Source organism: Anomaloglossus baeobatrachus, chromosome 3 (assembly GCF_048569485.1).
Source record: "Anomaloglossus baeobatrachus isolate aAnoBae1 chromosome 3, aAnoBae1.hap1, whole genome shotgun sequence".
Taxonomy (NCBI): Eukaryota; Metazoa; Chordata; class Amphibia; order Anura; family Aromobatidae; genus Anomaloglossus; species Anomaloglossus baeobatrachus.
The window spans coordinates 33,493,276-33,512,976 of NC_134355.1; the positions used below are offsets into that span (position 1 = coordinate 33,493,276).

Consider the following 19,701-nt stretch of genomic DNA (forward strand, 5'->3'; position numbering starts at 1 on the left):
CCAGCCTCAGCCTCTCTTCCCAGCCTCCCCCCAGCCTCAGCCTCTCTCTTCCCAGCCTCCCCCCAGCCTCCCTGCTCCCAGCTTACCCCAGCATCAGCCTCTCTCCTCCCAGCCTCCCCCAGCATGAGCCTCCTCCAGCATCAGCCTCTCTCCTCCCAGCCTCCCCCAGCATGAGCCTCCTCCAGCATCAGCCTCTCTCCTCCCAGCCTCCCCCAGCATCAGCCTCCCTGCTCCCAGCTTCCCCCAGCATCAGCCTCCCCCAGCATCAGCCTCCCTCCTCCCAGCCTCCCCCAGCATCAGCCTCCCGCCTCCCAGCCCCCCTCCTCCAAGCCTCCCCCAGCATCAGCCTCCCAGCCTCCCTGAGCATCAGCCTCCCACCTCCAAGCCTCCCCCTCCCCCTCCCAGCCTCCCCCAGCATCAGCCTCTCTCCTCCCAGCCTCCCCCAGCATCAGCCTCCCTGCTCCCAGCTTCCCCCAGCATCAGCCTCCCTCCTCCCAGCCTCCCCCAGAATCAGCCTCCCTCTTCCCAGCCTCCCCCAGCATCAGCCTCCCTCTTCCCAGCCTCCCCCAGCATCAGCCTCCCTCTTCCCAGCCTCCCCCAGCATCAGCCACCCTGTTCCCAGCCTCCCCCAGCATCAGCCACCCTCCTCCCAGCCTCCCCCAGCATCTGCCTCTCTCCTCCCAGCCTCAGCCTCTCAGCCTCTCTCTCTCCCCCCCCAGCCTCAGCCTCTCTCTCCCCCCAGCCTCCCCCAGCATCAGCCTCTCTCCTCTCAGCCTCTCTCTCCCCCCAGCCTCCCCCCCAACCTCAGCCTCTCTCTCCCCCAGCCTCCCCCCCCAGCTTCAGCCTCTCTCTCCCCCCAGCCTCCCCCCCAACCTCAGCCTCTCTCTCCCCCAGCCTCCCCCCCAGCTTCAGCCTCTCTCTCCCCCCAGCCTCTCTCTCCCCCCAGCCCCCCCCAGCCTTAGCCTCTCTCTCCCCCCAGCCTCTCCCCCCAGCCTCAGCCTCTCTCCCCCAGCCTCAGCCTCTCTCTCCCCCCAGCCTCAGCGTCTTTCCCCCCAGCCTCCCTCTCCCCCAGCCTCAGCCTCTCTCCCCCCAGCCTCAGCCTCTCTTCCCAGCCTACCCCAGCCTCAGCCTCTCTCTTCCCAGCCTCTCTCTTCCCAGCCTCCCCCCAGCCTCAGCCTCTCTCTTCCCAGCCTCCCCCCAGCCTCAGCCTCTCTCTTCCCAGCCTCCCCCCAGCCTCAGCCTCTCTTCCCAGCCTCCCCCCAGCCTCAGCCTCTCTCTTCCCAGCCTCCCCCCAGCCTCCCTGCTCCCAGCTTACCCCAGCATCAGCCTCTCTCCTCCCAGCCTCCCCCAGCATGAGCCTCCTCCAGCATCAGCCTCTCTCCTCCCAGCCTCCCCCAGCATGAGCCTCCTCCAGCATCAGCCTCTCTCCTCCCAGCCTCCCCCAGCATCAGCCTCCCTGCTCCCAGCTTCCCCCAGCATCAGCCTCCCCCAGCATCAGCCTCCCTCCTCCCGGCCTCCCCCAGCATCAGCCTCCCGCCTCCCAGCCCCCCTCCTCCAAGCCTCCCCCAGCATCAGCCTCCCAGCCTCCCTGAGCATCAGCCTCCCTCCTCCAAGCCTCCCCCTCCCCCTCCCAGCCTCCCCCAGCATCAGCCTCTCTCCTCCCAGCCTCCCCCAGCATCAGCCTCCCTGCTCCCAGCTTCCCCCAGCATCAGCCTCCCTCCTCCCAGCCTCCCCCAGCATCAGCCTCCCTCTTCCCAGCCTCCCCCAGCATCAGCCTCCCTCTTCCCAGCCTCCCCCAGCATCAGCCACCCTCTTCCCAGCCTCCCCCAGCATCAGCCACCCTCCTCCCAGCCTGCCCCAGCATCTGCCTCTCTCCTCCCAGCCTCAGCTTCTCAGCCTCTCTCTCTCCCCCCCAGCCTCAGCCTCTCTCTCCCCCCAGCCTCCCCCAGCATCAGCCTCTCTCCTCTCAGCCTCTCTCTCCCCCCAGCCTCCCCCCCAACCTCAGCCTCTCTCTCCCCCCAGCCTCCCCCCATCTTCAGCCTCTCTCCCCCCAGCCTCAGCCTCTCTCCCCCCAGCCTCAGCCTCTCTCTCCCCCCAGCCTCAGCGTCTTTCCCCCCAGCCTCCCTCTCCCCCAGCCTCAGCCTCTCTCCCCCCAGCCTCAGCCTCTCTTCCCAGCCTCCCCCCAGCCTCAGCCTCTCTCTCTCTTCCCAGCCTCCCCCCAGCCTCTCTCTTCCCAGCCTCTCTCTTCCCAGCCTCCCCCCAGTCTCAGTCTCTCTCTTCCCAGCCTCAGCCTCTCTCTCTCTCTTCCCAGCCTCCCCCAGCCTCAGCCTTTCTCTCTTCCCAGCCTCAGCCTCTCTCTCTCTTCCCAGCCTCCCCCCAGCCTCAGCCTCTCTCTCTTCCCAGCCTCTCTCTCTTCCCAGCCTCCCCCCAGCCTCAGCCTCTCTCTTCCCAGCCTCCCCCCAGCCTCAGCCTCTCTTCCCAGCCTCCCCCCAGCCTCAGCCTCTCTCTTCCCAGCCTCCCCCCAGCCTCAGCCTCTCTCTTCCCAGCCTCCCCCCAGCCTTAGCCTCTCTCTTCCCAGCCTCCCCCCAGCCTCAGCCTCCCTCTTCCCAGCCTCCCCCCAGCCTCAGCCTCTCTCTCTTCCCAGCCTCCCCCCAGCCTCAGCCTCTCTCTCTTCCCAGCCTCCCCCTCTTCCCAGCCTCCCCCCAGCCTCTCTTCCCAGCCTCCCCCCAGCCTCTCTCTCTTCCCAGCCTCCCCCAGCCTCTCTCTCTTCCCAGCCTCCCTCTCTTCCCAGCCTCCCCCAGCCTCAGCCTCTCTCCCCCCAGCCTTCCCTTGCATGATTATAGTGGACAAAAAGAGGCATCACAACGATCATCAACTAACCTGTAAGGTGCCCATACATTCTAGGCTCTGCCTTACCTGCTCTGGTGCCCGCCGCCCTGCTCTGGCTGGCTCCTCTTCTGGCTGGCTCCAGCTTCAGACACGCCCTCCTCCGTGGTGTGTGTCGTCTGCAGCATTGGACGCTGCAGCACGGGGCAGTGAGCTGATTGTCGCGCCCGCGCGCCTCTGACCCCGGAAGTGCAAGCGATGGAACTTCCGGGGTTAATCAGCTCACTATGCCTGGCGCCCAGCTCACTATGCCTATTTAAATAGACAGAAGTGCGCCTCTCCTCCCTCTCAACACCCCCCCCCCCCCGAACACAGCCGAGTGTAACGGAGAAAGGGACGGGGGGCGGGAATGTAAAAAAAAAAAAAAATTTATACATATATTTTTTTTTTGCTGCCAGAAAGTGCCGCCCCCCCCGCAACGTGCCGCCCTAGGCACGGGACCACGAGTGCCTTGTGGCAAATACAGCCCTGCCCATACTGCTATATATGTCCTCCATCCTGTTACCGTATATATGTTCTCATCCTGGCATATATGTCCTCCATTCTAGTATATATGTTCTCCACTCTAGCCCACATCCTGGTGTATATATAACCCCACCCTGGTAATGTCCCCCATTCTGATATGTATGTCCCCATCTTAGGCCCCTCCTGGTATCTATTGTCTCCCTTCTGGTATCTACTGTCCCCCTCCTGGGGCCCTCTTGGTGTATACTGTCCCCCTACTGGACCCATCCTGGTACATACTGTTCCCCTCCTGGTATATACTGCCCCCTTCCTGGTATCTACTGTCCCTCTCCTGATATCTCCTGTCCCCCTCCTGGGGCATTCTGTCCCTCTACTGGACCCATCCTGATATATAATGTCCCCCTCCTGGTACATACTGTCCCTTTCCTGGTATCTACAGTCCCTCTCCTGGTATATATATCCCCATCCTGGTAAATATGTCTCCGTTCTATCTAATGCAAAAAACAACAACATAGTACTTGTGGCGCCCTAGGACCTGGTCGCCACAACGGCATTGCCCTCCTGAGGGTTAATGCTGAGCCTGGAGGTAATGGGGAAATCTACTGGCCAGTAAGTTAACATCCACCGCAGTTTCACCCTCAGGCCAGTAGGGGGAGCTCTGAACCTGAAGTTTCAGGGAGCTTCCTTAAGCCTGACCTGGGGGAGGAGTTAGTTAGTCTGTAGGGAGCAGCAGAAGTGAACAGACACAGAGTGAGCTGTCCTGTGAATCTGGGGCCTAGAGCTGGAGCAGTTTGGCCCAGAGAAGCAGGAGTAGCTGAGAGGCAGCAGAGAGACTCGGACATCGGAGTCTGTGGTTGCCAGGGTATAAAATCCGTCCCTGGTAGCCGAATCCGAAGGGCAGGAGAGCTGCAAGCCCCTGGCCCAGACACATCCAAGGTACAGCTGCAGCATCAGGGCCCGGTGTGGACCCCAGCGGGGAAGCACCAGAGAGTGGGCCTGTGCAGCCACCTACAGAGGGAAGGGACGTGCCATTGGTCCCAGCAGCGAAGAGGGCCATTGCTGGATTCAGAGAAGCAGGGTCCTACCATCACCAAGAAAGGTACAGGAGTAGGCCTCATACTCAGCTGGCCAGAAAGATCACCCCAAGTACTTCCAGGCCGACCGGATCCCCATCACCACCTGTAACGGTCTCCCAGGACTGGACTGTTCCCAGAGTAAAAGAGGAAAAGGTAAAGAGACTGTTGTTTGTGCCTGGTTCTTTCCTCGCTTGTCGGCCCTGCACCGTGTTAGTCACACAGCACCATAGACTTTCACAAGCACCAACTGTGCCCCGGGCATTGCTCCACCTGTGGGGAGCAGTACTACCATAGCTGCTATATCATCATCCCGGAGGCCTCACACAGCAGCGGCGGCTTAATAGCCGCATGCCACAGGTGGCGTCACGAACACAACCATTAACAAGCAAGCCACATATTCAACTGACACCCACCAGGGCCACGGAGCCGGGCCCAGCCACCACTGACTACCACCGGACTAGTCCGGCCCGGCACCGGGTGTCCCATAGCCCTGGGGTGGGCGAGTCAACTTTGGCGTCACGAACAGGATCTCGTGCCCGGTCCCACCGGGTACTGTGCGCCTGCCGGAATTGTGCTTAAAAGACTGTGTACGGGCTGCAGACCACCGCCGCCATTAGCCTCGCCGAGCGCAGGAAGAAGGGGGGCGTGCCTGACAAAGAGTGCGAAGGGAGCGCGCCATCAGAGCAGAGCGCTGTTAACCCCGCGCGACCCGGAAGAAAATTTGAAAAGTGAACGGAGCCTGGTAAGGTTCACTAAGGGGGAGGAAGATGTCCGACTCAGAGGGAGGGCAGGTGGATGCCGTAGCCCGAGACGCCGCAGCACCAGCAGAAGCAATCCCAGTCGCCGTCGCCCCGGCCCCCACTGTAGCGCCGGTAATGCCGATCACCATGCCATACATACCGGGAGCAGAATGGCTGCCGCAGTACTCCGGAGAGTCCCATACCTTGAGTGACTTCAGAGAAAGCCTGCACAGCTTATTCCGGGTGTATCCGCTGACTGAGAGCCAGAAGGTGGGCATATTAATGGGACAGCTAGCCGGCGCAGCCCAGCGTGAAGCGAAGTCATGGCCTGATACAGATAAAGGGACAGCAGCCCAGATACTGGCCAAGTTAAAGAGTACGTTTGACACCCGCACCGCAGCAGAGATAAAGATGAGATTCTTTGGGTGCAAGCAGCGGGCCACAGACAGCATAAGGGACTATGCCCTAAACCTGCAAGAGGCCCTGAAAGCAGTTAAACAGGTGGACCCAGAGGGTGTACGTGAAGAAGACAAACTCCTAACTGAGCAGTTCATAGAGGGGCTCCTGTCAGATGCCCACAGGACCCAGCTGCGTATCCTGGTCCTGCAGAACCCTGCTCTGGACTTTGCCAAGTTTAAGGACCAGGCCATCAGGGTACTGAGAGGATCTACGCCGAATGACCCAGTACCCCTCCGGCCTCTTGCTATCACGTACCCCGGGGTGGTGCCTGCAACACGAGCCACTGCAGGGGCTGAGGCGCAGTCCCTGGATAAGGATCCCACTGCGGAGCTCAGACAACAGGTCCAGGAGCTGACCAAGACTGTAGCTGCCCTTGCCAAGACCGTGCAGTCTCTACAAATGACCCCCTCGCCTGCGAAAATCGAGTTGGCCTCCAGCCCAGAGGACGTCCCATGGATGCGACAGAGAAGGATTCCGCCGACCCGAGGCAGAGACACAGACCGGTATGATTCAACAGGACAACCGATCTGCCGCAACTGCAACCAGGCGGGCCACATTGCACGACGCTGTCCTTTAAATGGGCCGAGCCTGGGGCCAGGAGCCGACCCCCAGGTGTAAGGAAGCCCGGCTCAACCCCCAGCCGCAGCAAGTATGTGGGAGGACGACCGGTCCTTCCTATTGTGCTGGATGGGATCCCTTTGAATGCCCTCCTGGATACGGGGTCCCAGGTAACAACCATCCCCCACAAACTGTACAAAAGATATTGGGCCGATTCAGACATTGACCATGGCCCAGATGATGATTTAACAATTGTGGCCAGTAATGGTCAGCCCTTACCTCAGATTGGGTACAAAGAAGTAACCATTAAAGTGGGGCGGGTGGAATTGCCATGTCAGGGGATGATAATTGTAGATATTGATCGCAAAGAATCTGACCCACTGCTAACTCTTGGTACAAATGTGATAGAAAATTGTATTGCCGAAGTGATAATTTTGTTACAACAGGCGTCTGAAACTGCCAGCTCCGGGCAGCAGCGTGTCCTACAGAGGGAGATCAGAGCCCTGATGAGGAGGCAGCAGGTAGAGCTGGCCGGAGGAGAAATTGGCAGTGTGAGGGTAAGTGACCCCCTCCCCATTGTAATACCCCCAAGAAGTGAAATGTTGATATGGTGTCGGGCAGCAATAGGCCTCAAGGGTCAGGATTACCATGCCTTGGTAGAACCAATGTATTCAGACAGTAGGCCTGGAGTCCTGATAGCCAGAGGGGTAGCGGACGTCCGCAAGGGGAGAGTGCCCGTCCGTGTCCTGAATTGTGGGGAGGAGGAGGCCAAATTGCCCCGGTATGCCACCGTGGCAAAATTGTACACTGTCAGCAACAATACCATTAAAGCAGTGGAACCCTTGATTCCGTCCGACCAGGCGGAAGACAATGGCTCCAAGGGGCAGCCGGAAGACTGGTGCCAAAAATTACATGTGGGCACCGACTCCACCCCCTCACACCAAAAGCATGGGGTTTACCGGGTGGTACAGGAATACGAGCGGGTCTTCAGCAAACACCCCCTAGATTTTGGGCAGGTGAAAGGGGTTCAACATCAAATCCCCACGGGTGATCATCATCCCATTAAAGAAAGATACCGCCCTGTACCCCCCGCACAGTATCAGTGTGCCAAGGAAATGTTACGGGAAATGAAGGAGGCTGGGGTTATCAGAGATAGTTGTAGCCCCTGGGCAGCTCCACTAGTGCTCGTAAAGAAAAAAGATGGTACAATGAGAATGTGTGTAGATTACAGGCAAATTAACCGCATTACACATAAAGATGCCTATCCACTACCCAGAATAGAGGAGTCACTAACAGCCTTAAAGTCAGCTAACTATTTCTCCACCTTGGATCTCACCAGTGGGTATTGGCAGGTTCCCGTGGCAGAGGCGGACAAGGAGAAGACTGCATTCACGACACCAATGGGTCTCTGTGAGTTCAATTGTATGCCATTCGGGCTCTGCAACGCCCCAGGGACATTCCAAAGGTTGATGGAGTGCTGCTTGGGCCACCACAACTTCGAAACCGTGCTGCTGTACCTGGATGACGTAATAGTCTACTCCAAGACTTATGAGGACCACCTGAAGCACTTAGCAGAAGTGTTTGAGTCCTTGTCGAAATATGGCCTGAAGATCAAGCCGTCCAAATGTCACCTCTTGAAGCCAAAGGTACAGTACCTGGGTCATGTGGTCAGCGCAGAAGGCGTGGCACCTGATCCGGAGAAAGTCACGGTAATCAAGGACTGGCCAAGACCCACCACGGTGAGGGAGGTGCGGCAGTTCCTTGGACTGGTGGGCTACTACCGAAGGTTCATCGATGGGTTCACCAAGATAGCAGCGCCCCTTCAAGATCTCCTGGTGGGCCAGCCGAAGCAGGCTAAGAAGCAGAGCCCTCCATTTGAATGGAGCAGCCAACTGGAAACATCCTTTGTCCGGCTGAAAGGGGCTCTCACGGGAGAAGAAATTCTGGCCTACCCTGACTACAGCCAACCGTTTATACTGTACACAGACGCCAGCAACGTGGGACTGGGAGCAGTTCTGTCCCAGGTACAGGGAGGCAGAGAGAGGGTAATAGCGTACGCCAGTAGGAAGCTTCGGCCCACGGAAAGGAATCCAGAAAACTACAGTTCCTTCAAGCTGGAGTTCCTCGCTATTGTGTGGGCAGTGACTGAACGCTTCAAGCACTATCTGGCATCGGCCAAGTTTACCATCTTCACGGACAACAATCCGTTGACACACCTGGCAACAGCCAAGTTAGGTGCGATGGAACAGCGATGGATGGCCCGGCTGTCTAACTTTGACTTTACCATCAAGTATCGGGCTGGCAAGAAGAATAACAATGCTGATGCGCTGTCCAGAATGCCTCACTTACCCGAGTCTGGAGAAGACCTGGATGAACTCGAAGAGATAGAGTTACCGGCTTTCCATCACCAGGGTGTTTCACAGTGTGAGCATGCTGTGGGAGTGAAGCGCTTAAACCAGCACGAGGTCTCGGTCAATCCATTACTCCACCATAATTGGGAAGAAACACAGAATGGTGACCCGGCCGTGCGATTGGTCAAGGAGAAGCTAGCGCAAGCTGAGACCCATCTTGGCCCAGACGCTCCAGAGGAAGCCCAGCAGCTGTGGAAGGAGAGGGGACGACTGTTCACCTACCAGGGCAAGCTCTGCAAGAGATATGTCAACTATCGAACAAATGAACTTGTCTGGCAGATAGTGGTTCCGCAGAGGGATGCTCCAATGGTCCTAGCAGCGTATCATGATAACGCAGGACACTTCGGGTGGAAGAAGTTGGAGGCCTTACTCCGTGATCGGTTCTACTGGGTGCACATGAGGAAGATGATCGAGAAATGGTGCCGAGACTGTGGCCCGTGTAACTTGAGGCGGAAGGATGATGCCAGCCAAAGGTCTCCCCTACAGCCAATTGTCACGAAGCAGCCCCTGGAGTTGGTGGCCCTGGACCACGTGAAGTTAACACCAAGTCGGTCAGGCTATGTGTACGCCCTCCCCATTGTGGACCATTACTCTCGTTTCCTGGTAGTAGTGCCTGTGAAGGACCAGACAGCCAGGACGGCAGCTAGAGCGTTCCAGGCATCCTTTTGTCGACCGCACGGCTATCCGGAGAGGGTACTGACGGATCAGGGTCCTGCATTCGAGGCTGAAGTGTTCCAAGAGTTCTGTAACATGTACGGTTGTAAGAAAATTCGAACCACACCGTACCACCCCCAGACCAATGGACTGTGCGAGAAAATGAACCATGTGGTTATTGATATGCTGAAGACCCTACCGCTGGAAGAGAGGAACCAATGGCCAGAAAAGTTGCCAGATCTGGTAGACCTGTACAACCACATCCCAGTGAATTCGACCAACTGCAGCCCCGCTTACCTGATGCGAGCCAGACCAGGCAAGTTGCCTGTAGACTTTGAGATGGGGACTGTGTCGCCTGAGGCGGTTCAAGAAATAGAGGATTGGGATGCAGAACGGCAGCAGCGGTACCGTAAGGTCCAGGAGTGCGTGGAAAGGAGCCTGTCTCAAGCAAGAACGAGACAAGAACAGCATTACAATCAAACAGCCCCAGCAACTCCCTTAGCACCTGGAGAACAAGTCCTCAAGAAGAAGCGGAAGACGCATAAGTTGGATGATCAGTGGGAAAACGAGCCCTACACCATTATCCCCTCCAACTTTGACAATAGTAAGGTATGCCTCATAAGCAAAGATGAAGGCAAGACCTGCCAAGCAATTTCCCGAGACCGCCTGAAAGCGTGCCCTGAACGGTGCCGAATCCAAAGAGAAATGGAAGGAGTACAAGGAAGTCCCCAAAGTCAAGAGAAAGAAGGGGAGATGATTCAAACCATCCTTGGAAAGTTCCCCAAAACTTGGACCCGAATCAACAATGCCATAGTGGTACCAGTTTTGACGTTTCCGCAGTTGGTCGAGCCAGAAACAGAAAAGGTTCCGGATCCACCTAAAGAATCGTCCGCTCCAGCACGAGATGACACGCCAGCAGTGGAACAGGAGGATCAACCCCCTGTCAGTGGTGAACCTGTCATACCCTTGGCGAATCTTAGACCACAAAGGCAACCATCACGCTTACCTATTGGGGTTAGGCCCACCTGTAGTGCTGAGATAGAAGATGCACCACGTAGTCAGGGGCAAACACCAGAGCTACGTAGGTCCCAGCGCAGCACTCGGGGACAACATCCTCTAAGGTATAGGGAGTCTACCGTATAAAGTAAAGAGTACTTATTAGAGTGTAAATAGTTATGCAAAATGTCTGTCATGTTGTGTACAAAATGTTTTCTTTTTCTTTGATTGCGAAAATGGACAATTGGGCCACTGGACTATGGGTGGCCAACACCCAAATTGTTCATAGTTAGCACCAGTGTGCTCAACACCCCTGAAGAAAAACCCGTCCGGCGTGCATAGAGTGGGGTCATCAATGCTCTGACGCACGCCCAGAGCCTACGTTGGGGGTTTGAATGCGGCGGGTCCCCCATGGAGCAGTGTAATGGACACCCGGCAGGGAGCCACACTGGACTCTCATAGAAATGTTTAAGATTGTAACGTTAAAGAGAATGTGCCTCCCATATTGGGATGAAATGTATGACATGTTATGTTTTGTTTCTACAGTCCGGGAGTACTGAATTCAACTAAGGGGGAGTGTGGCGCCCTAGGACCTGGTCGCCACAACGGCATTGCCCTCCTGAGGGTTAATGCTGAGCCTGGAGGTAATGGGGAAATCTACTGGCCAGTAAGTTAACATCCACCGCAGTTTCACCCTCAGGCCAGTAGGGGGAGCTCTGAACCTGAAGTTTCAGGGAGCTTCCTTAAGCCTGACCTGGGGGAGGAGTTAGTTAGTCTGTAGGGAGCAGCAGAAGTGAACAGACACAGAGTGAGCTGTCCTGTGAATCTGGGGCCTAGAGCTGGAGCAGTTTGGCCCAGAGAAGCAGGAGTAGCTGAGAGGCAGCAGAGAGACTCGGACATCGGAGTCTGTGGTTGCCAGGGTATAAAATCCGTCCCTGGTAGCCGAATCCGAAGGGCAGGAGAGCTGCAAGCCCCTGGCCCAGACACATCCAAGGTACAGCTGCAGCATCAGGGCCCGGTGTGGACCCCAGCGGGGAAGCACCAGAGAGTGGGCCTGCGCAGCCACCTACAGAGGGAAGGGACGTGCCATTGGTCCCAGCAGCGAAGAGGGCCATTGCTGGATTCAGAGAAGCAGGGTCCTACCATCACCAAGAAAGGTACAGGAGTAGGCCTCATACTCAGCTGGCCAGAAAGATCACCCCAAGTACTTCCAGGCCGACCGGATCCCCATCACCACCTGTAACGGTCTCCCAGGACTGGACTGTTCCCAGAGTAAAAGAGGAAAAGGTAAAGAGACTGTTGTTTGTGCCTGGTTCTTTCCTCGCTTGTCGGCCCTGCACCGTGTTAGTCACACAGCACCATAGACTTTCACAAGCACCAACTGTGCCCCGGGCATTGCTCCACCTGTGGGGAGCAGTACTACCATAGCTGCTATATCATCATCCCGGAGGCCTCACACAGCAGCGGCGGCTTAATAGCCGCATGCCACAGGTGGCGTCACGAACACAACCATTAACAAGCAAGCCACATATTCAACTGACACCCACCAGGGCCACGGAGCCGGGCCCAGCCACCACTGACTACCACCGGACTAGTCCGGCCCGGCACCGGGTGTCCCATAGCCCTGGGGTGGGCGAGTCATACTCACTCTCCCCGGCTCCCACATTGCACAGCGTGCTCCTGTGGTAGCCAGCCCACAGTGGCGGTCAGCTTTCATCAGTGTTGGTACTATTGCAGCAAATGACATCATTGCCATGTGCCGCTCTCAGTTACTGGGACGCAGATGAAAGCTTCCAGCTTCTGTTTGACCGGCAGCATATATTGCAGTACAGGGACCCAATGGGTCTCTGCACCGTGATACATTTCAGCCCCTGGGCCCGGTCGCAGAGATCGGAACCAGGCCCTGGGGTGCAGGGGACCCGCCAGCCTCTGCTTCAGCTGAATGTGCGTCCAAGGCTGCACCTCTGGGCCCGGTCGCGATCTCTGCGACCGCAATCGTTCTGTCCCGGAGTTCACTACTTTTAGCAGTTAAGGTCTGACATACTGAGCAAATCAAAACACACCTGTGTAGCCAAAATCTGTTTTCAGAATCAAATTAATTACCTTTACTAAGGACAATGTTTTTTTGACAGTTAAGGAATTCACCGGGTCTTGGTAAAAGGTAGCTTCCCCTTTAAATATTAACAACGAACATATCTAGCACTGTTATTACATGGGCTGATAGCTAACATAATAACCTATGTTTTAGTTATTTGGTTCCCAACTCATTGTGTCTTTAGGAGTCCAGTGGGCGTGTCCTATTTAGTTTTTCACACGGATGACTTCATAGCACCACCCACTGGACTCCTAAGGTCACAATAAGTCAGGATTTCAATGAATAAACTACAAGTTACATATAATTATTTCTCATAAACCAAGTCACAAATCTGCGCCATTTCTCCTGATTCAGAACATGCTACTCATAGTTCAGACATGTACAGTAAAATTTGGTAGATTTCCTTTAAAGGGGTATTCCCATCTCCCAGGTCCAATCCCAAAATGTAGTAGGTGCAAAAATAATATTATCAAACGCCTGGACCAGATGTTGACTTTACAGGAAATCGGATTTTCAACCTAATGCCCCGCACTATAGTGTAAATTTTTGTCCATGATCACTTGACCCATATTTCTATTTAATGGAACTGAGAAAGTAATTTTACCCCACTCAAAAGACCCTCTATACTACCTGATGTAAATTCACACTTCAACCCAGTTCTTAAAGGCTTATTCCAGTCTCCAAGATCCTAACCAATATATAGTAGGTGTAATAATAAAAATATTAGCAAATACCTCCAATTAGAAATGTAGTATAGTTCTCCTGATATAGCCATGTCTCTTCCCTAATGTGCAGGGCACTGCTGCTTCGATATCCAAGGTTACATCCAGTCATATAATGACAGTTAGTTAATTGCTGTGGTTGTAACCATGGATTCCTTAGATCCTGCAATGCCCTGAACATGAGGTAAGCAACATAGTGAACCAGAAGAACTATTCTACATTTCTAAATGGAGGTATTTGCTAATATTATTATTACACCTACTACATATTGGGATGGGAATACCCCTTCAAGAACTGGGTCAAATTGTGACTTTACGTCAGGTAGTGTGGGGCAAAATTACTTTCCCAGTTCCATTAAACAGAAATCTAGGTGTGGGGCATCTATCTGGTTGAAAATCTGATTTCATGTAAAGTCAACATCTGGTCCAGGCGTAACGATTTATGGTCTCTGAAGCCCTCATGGGCAGTACATCATCTCTTCTCTTTGGTGGAGTTTGCCTGTTAGGCCATAAATGAAGAATATCCGGAGGTTCTTCTGACGCGCCTGCCACGACCTCCGTCTGATAATTCTGGGGAATGTATTATTGTGTTGTCAATGGTGAAGCTGATTTTTTTTGAAAAACTGGTGTTTCTTCTGTTTGTAGAATTTATACACAACACAGCGTTTCTTCTTTGGCTATAGGTGACTACATAGATGACCAAGAATCCGACCTAGAAGAAGAAAAGAGCAAGAATAAAAAGGACGCGGCCGCCCTCAACATTAGAGGTAATAAAAATGTGCCTTTGTGGCCATATCTTCTACAATGTAAACTATAAAACCAAGAGATTTATGTCGGATCCTTCCTTTTCTTTTAGTTTTGCAAAATGCTCCTATATTGTTCAAATGTGATAGGAACAGAGACTAAAGGGGGTTTTACACGCAACGACATCGCTAACGAGATGTCGTTGGTGTCACGGAATTTGTGACGCACATCCGGCCTCGTTAACGACGTTGTTGCGTGTGAAACGCACGAACGACCGTTAACGATCAAAATTACTCACCATATCGTTGATCATTGACACGTCGTTCTAATCCCAAATATCGTTGCTGTTGCAGGACGCAGGTTGTTCGTCGTTCCTGTGGCAGCACACATCGCTATGTGTGACGCCGCAGGAACGAGGAACATCACCGTACCTGCGGCCGCCGGCAATGAGGAAGGAAGGAGGTGGGCGGGATGTTACGGCCGCTCATCTCCGCCCCTCCGCTTCTATTGGGCGGCCGCTTAGTGAAGCCACTGTGACACCGCACAAACCGCCCCCTTAGAAAGGAGGCGGTTCTCCGGCTACAGCGACATCAGTAGGCAGGTAAGTATGTGTGACGGGTGTTAGCGATGTTATGTGCCATGGGCAGCTATTTGCCCATGACACACAACCGACGGGGGCGGGTGCTTTCAATAGGCGATATCGCTGCATGTTAAGCAGCCTTAAGGCTCTGCTCACATTTTCTTTTTGGCTACATCGGTTTTGGCTCCTATGGACCCTGTCGAAAGATGGACCTTAACTCGAAATAGTTTTTCTAGACTTTTCTCCATCTCATCTGGCTTTATTAATCAGATTTATCTGAAAATATAATTCAGTACAGCATCACCCATAGTTTTAATATCCTTACTAGATTTATAGCTAGCCAGAGTACAAAAATATGTTAATATTTAGGGGATGAGAGTTTTAATTTGCATTACCAAACCTCTATAACAGGCCCCTCACCCCAATGTGCCTTGGGTGCTAGGGCGCAGCATCATGGCAGAGAACATAGCGGTGGAATGCTTCTTTTCAGGAAATTCCGGTTGGTTTTCCATGAGTTCGGGAGGCATTTTTTTTTTAAAGTTTTGGGAAAGTTGGCAAATCTTACAGCATTATAGAAGGTAATCACCAATCTATCAATTGCTATAAGTTTTGTTCTACCTGAAGTGTCTGCATTAGGGCTCTCGGATAAGTCGCTCCAGCGTTATACTATGGGGCAGGATTAGCACTTTTTTCTCATGCCGATTTGGCCCGTAGGGAAAAAAAAGCAGCATGCTGCGAGTGGCAACGTATCTTGGACGGCGCGCACCCATTTGAATCTATGGGTGCGTGGAAATCATCGGATTCCATCTTCTCCTCACCTGTATTCCGATTCTCGCATGTGAGACAATTGGATCACAGTAAATGAAACTCCGCTCAATTCTTTCTAGTTAATAATGTATTCTGCTCGTGACCTCGGATTTACCTGCAGCTATTACATAATTACACACAGTTAATAAGTGCAATGTGGTCGAGCAGGTTTCCAGCTGAAATGTCACTAATGAAGTGCCACATACTGGAAGCATGTGTTCTCAGGGCTTCTTCTGTAGAGGCAATTTCTACGGGACATTACTACTGACACTGTGACATGGTACCAGAGGACAGAGAACGGTTAGCAAGGACCAAACTGGATTTTTAAGGGTGTGGGTAGTGGTGTACCGCCAATGGTAGCAGACCACGCAGCCGCTATGGGGCCTGTGAGACGAGCAGGGGGAGACCCGGTGACAACGTTGGCTCCAGGCCCTCCTGTCCGGCATTGCACTCTCAACTGTATCGGCATCACAGATGCTGATACAGTTGAAAGCAATGATGAAAGAGGGAAGCCGTCCACTCCCTCCTCCATCATTGTCCCTCGGCATCTGAGATCTGACATCTCAGCACAGTTGGCGCAATGACACTACTACTGTGCGCCCACTGTGCTGAGATGTGCAGAGCTTCAGAATACATGTCACTGCAAAGACTAGAGCAGCGAGGGAACAAGGAGAGCTGAGCCATTATTTATTTTTTATAAATCAGTGAGTACACTGGTGGGCAATGGCCATAAAACTATATGGATGACAATGGGGTGTGCATTATAATATTTGGAGAACTATAGAGTGTGCATTATAATATATGGACCACTATGGGGAGTGCATTATACTATATGGAGAACTATGGGGTGTGCATTATAATATATACAGGACTATGGAGTGCATTATACTATATGGAGGACTATGGGGGTGCATTATAATATATGAAGGACTATGGAGGGTGCATTATATATGGAGGACTATGAGGGTGCATTATAAAATATAAAAAGACTTTGGAGTGGATTATACTATATGGAGGACTATCTGGATTATAAAATATAAAGGACTATGGGGTGCATTATTCTATATGGAGGACTATAGAGTGCATATTACTATATGGAGGAATCCATTTTACTTTATGAAGGATGTGTGGGCCAGTATACTGTATGGAGGACTATGGGGGCCCATTATAATATATGGAGAGCTATGGGAGGGTACATTATAATAATATACGGAGGACTATGGGGTATGCATTATACAGTATTATATGGAAGAATGGGGGGGTGAATACGGGGTTCATTATACTATGTGGAGAACTAAAGGGGGCATTATACTATATGGAGGACTTTGGGAGACATTATATATGAAGGACTATGAGGTGCATTATACTATTTGTACGACTATGGGGACTGCACTATACCAGAAGCAGGACTATGGGGTGCATTATACTATATGGAGGACTATGTGGGGCCCATTATACTATATGGAGGGCTATGGGGTGCATTATACTATATTTGTTATGCACGTATCTAACTTAAACACAGGTAAAAGGAGAAATATAGCCTGCTACATAGCAGCCACAACCACACCCTACTGATACCTGTACAGATCAGAAAACTCCTAGCTGCACAACTCAAAACACCAACTCAGACCTGGCTCCCTGAAAGGGCCGTAGAGCTCTTGCCCCTTAGGAACCAGAGGGGAGGTCACTACACACAGCATAAACAAGATAGAAAGTGTGCAGGGGTAGACAGGAACGCAAGGTGAGAAAACTTAAAGCATGTGCACAAGGTGGGAAAAAGGAGAATAATCAATGAAAGCAAAGGTAACCTTCCACCAACCTAACTAGGGAGGAAAGGTGTTGGGAAGGTAAATAAGAAAACACTGAGCAGCTGGTCTCTGCCTAGCAGTCAAAATCACTCTGTTGCTGGATCTCCTTAGCAAACACCCTCGAAGAACTATAGCCAGCAAATAACAATGGTGCAAGGTAAGTATAAAAAGCCCCACCCAAACTGTGATAGGACAGAGACAAAACAGGAAAGTGAAAACACCAGACTAGCAGCAAAGCAAGGAAAGAGAAGAGAATCATCAGCAGATGGACAGAGACCGACCCGGCTGTGGCTCAACAGGAAGGACATTGTTCAAGACGTGACAATATGGAAGGCAATGTGGAGTCCACTATACTATATGGGGGACTATGGGGTGCATTATAACACAATATGAAAGGCAATGTGGAGCTCCCTATACTACATGGAGGACTATGGGGTGCATTATACCAGACTGAGGACTATGTGGAGTCCACTATACTATATGGAAGACTATGGGGTGCATTATAACACAATATGAAAGGCAATGTGGAGCTCCCTATACTACATGGAGGATTATGGGGTGCATTATAACACAATATGAAAGGCAATGTGGAGCTCCCTATACTACATGGAGGATTATGGGTGCATTATACCAGACTGAAGACTATGTGGAGTCCACTATACTATATGGAAGACTATGGGGTGCATTATAAAACAATATGAAAGGCAATGTGGCGCCTAATATATTATATGGAAGGCTATGTGGAGGCAATTGTACTATTTGGAGGGCTATGTGGGAGCCTTTATACTTTATGGAGGGCTATTTTAGGGCCATTATACAGTATGCAAGCAATCATACAGTGTGAAGGTTTGTGTTGGGTCCATATGAAAATGACATGGGGTGCACATACTCTTATAATCCATCTGATGCATGGCTTTGGATGCCATTAGTGCATTCTTCTACAATGGAGCCCCTGTAAGTGTGGTTATTGTCGATTAGACTGAGACGTTGGCCACCTTCATCAAGTCATTTTTAATTAATCTTTAGCCAGGAATGGTGGAATGGCAGTATATGTATACATTGATTAACATGGCTTTCTGTCTCTTCAGGTGTTATGCTTCATGTAGTGGGTGACGCACTGGGGTCTGTGGTTGTTGTGGTGGCAGCCGTCATATTTTACGTACGACCACTTGGGCCTGAAGACACATGCAATTGGCAGTGTTACATCGATCCCAGCCTGACCGTAGTGATGGTGGCCATCATTTTATTTTCTGCCTTCCCACTCATTAAAGAGACATCCACCATCCTGCTTCAGATGGTCCCCAAAGGCATCAACGTTGGAGAAATTGGTAAGAATAACACATTCCTTCATTTATGTAGTGGTTCCAGGGATTTAGGATTTGTTTTAAACCAGCCGATTGATTGTTGCTTTCTTCTAGCATATCCGCTATTTACGTATCGTTCACTTGGCACATGGTTGTCAATCCTCACCTTATGCCTACCCAGTAAAAAGACTAAGCTCTTTCCCTATTTTTACCCTATTTCCTATTTATATCCTATTTTCACGTGGGTTCAAACGCTATAATGTTTATTCAAATAAAATGGAATTTTTTTCTGTGATACTATCTTTTGTTACTTTATTTTATATATACAGTACAGACCAAAAGTTTGGACACGCCTTCTCATTCAAAGAGTTTTCTTTATTTTCAGGACTCTGAAAATTGTAGATTCACATTGAAGGCATCAAAACTATTAATTAAAACATGTGGAATGAAATACTTAAAGTGTGAAACAACTGAAAATATGTCTTATATTCTAGGTTCTTCAAAGTAGCCACCTTTTGCTTTGATTACTGCTTTGCACACTCTTGGCATTCTCGTGATGAGCTTCAAGAGGTAGTCACCGGAAATGGTTTTCCAACAGTCTTGAAGGAGTTCCCAGAGATGCTTAGCACTTGTTGGCCCTTTTGCCTTTACTCTGCGGTCCAGCTCACCCCAAACCATCTCGATTGGGTTCAGGTCTGGTGACTGTGGAGGCCAGGTCATCTGGCGTAGCACCCCATCACTCTCCTTCTTAGTCAAATAGCCCTTACACAGCCTGTAGGTGTGTTTGGGGTCATTGTCCTGTTGAAAAATAAATGATGGTCCAACTAAACGCAAATCGGATGGAATAGCATGCCGCTGCAAGATACTGTGGTAGCCATGTTGGTTCAGTATGCCTTCAATTTTGAATAAATCCCCAACAGTGTCACCAGCAAAGCACCCCCCACACCATCACACCTCCTCCTCCATGCTTCACGGTGGGAACCAGACAAGTAGAGTCCATCCGTTCACCTTTTCTACAAAGACACGGGGGTTGGATCTAAAGATCTCAAATTTGGACTCAAAGCACAGATTTCCCCTAGTCTAATGTCCATTCCTTGTGTTCTTTATCCCAAACAAGTCTCTTCTGCTTGTTGCCTGTCCTTAGCAGTGGTTTCCTAGCAGCTATTTTACCATGAAGGCCTGCTGCACAAAGTCTCCTCTTAACAGTTGTTCTAGAGATGAGAAGGTGTGTCCAAACTTTTGGTCTGTACTGTATTCTGTACTCTTTTTTTATTTCTGTTTTTCAATTTCTTTTCAACACAAAGTTTCACTTCCTGTCAGAACAAGCAAATCCTCTCTCTCAGGGATTCCTTCCAGAGGCATAACAACCTCCACACACTGACCATGTGTCAAACAAA

The 19,701-nt window shown here is 51.8% G+C and overlaps 1 protein-coding gene across 1 annotated transcript in view; it reads left to right on the top strand.

The window, feature by feature from the left end:
* Positions 1-19,701, top strand: part of SLC30A10 (solute carrier family 30 member 10) — a 34,440-nt gene that overhangs the window by 5,429 nt on the left and 9,310 nt on the right. Inside the window, exons 2-3 of the mRNA XM_075339118.1 lie at positions 13,745-13,828; positions 18,089-18,328. Coding sequence (XP_075195233.1) covers positions 13,745-13,828; positions 18,089-18,328 — 324 coding nt within the window. The remainder of the gene's footprint in view (positions 1-13,744; positions 13,829-18,088; positions 18,329-19,701) is intronic.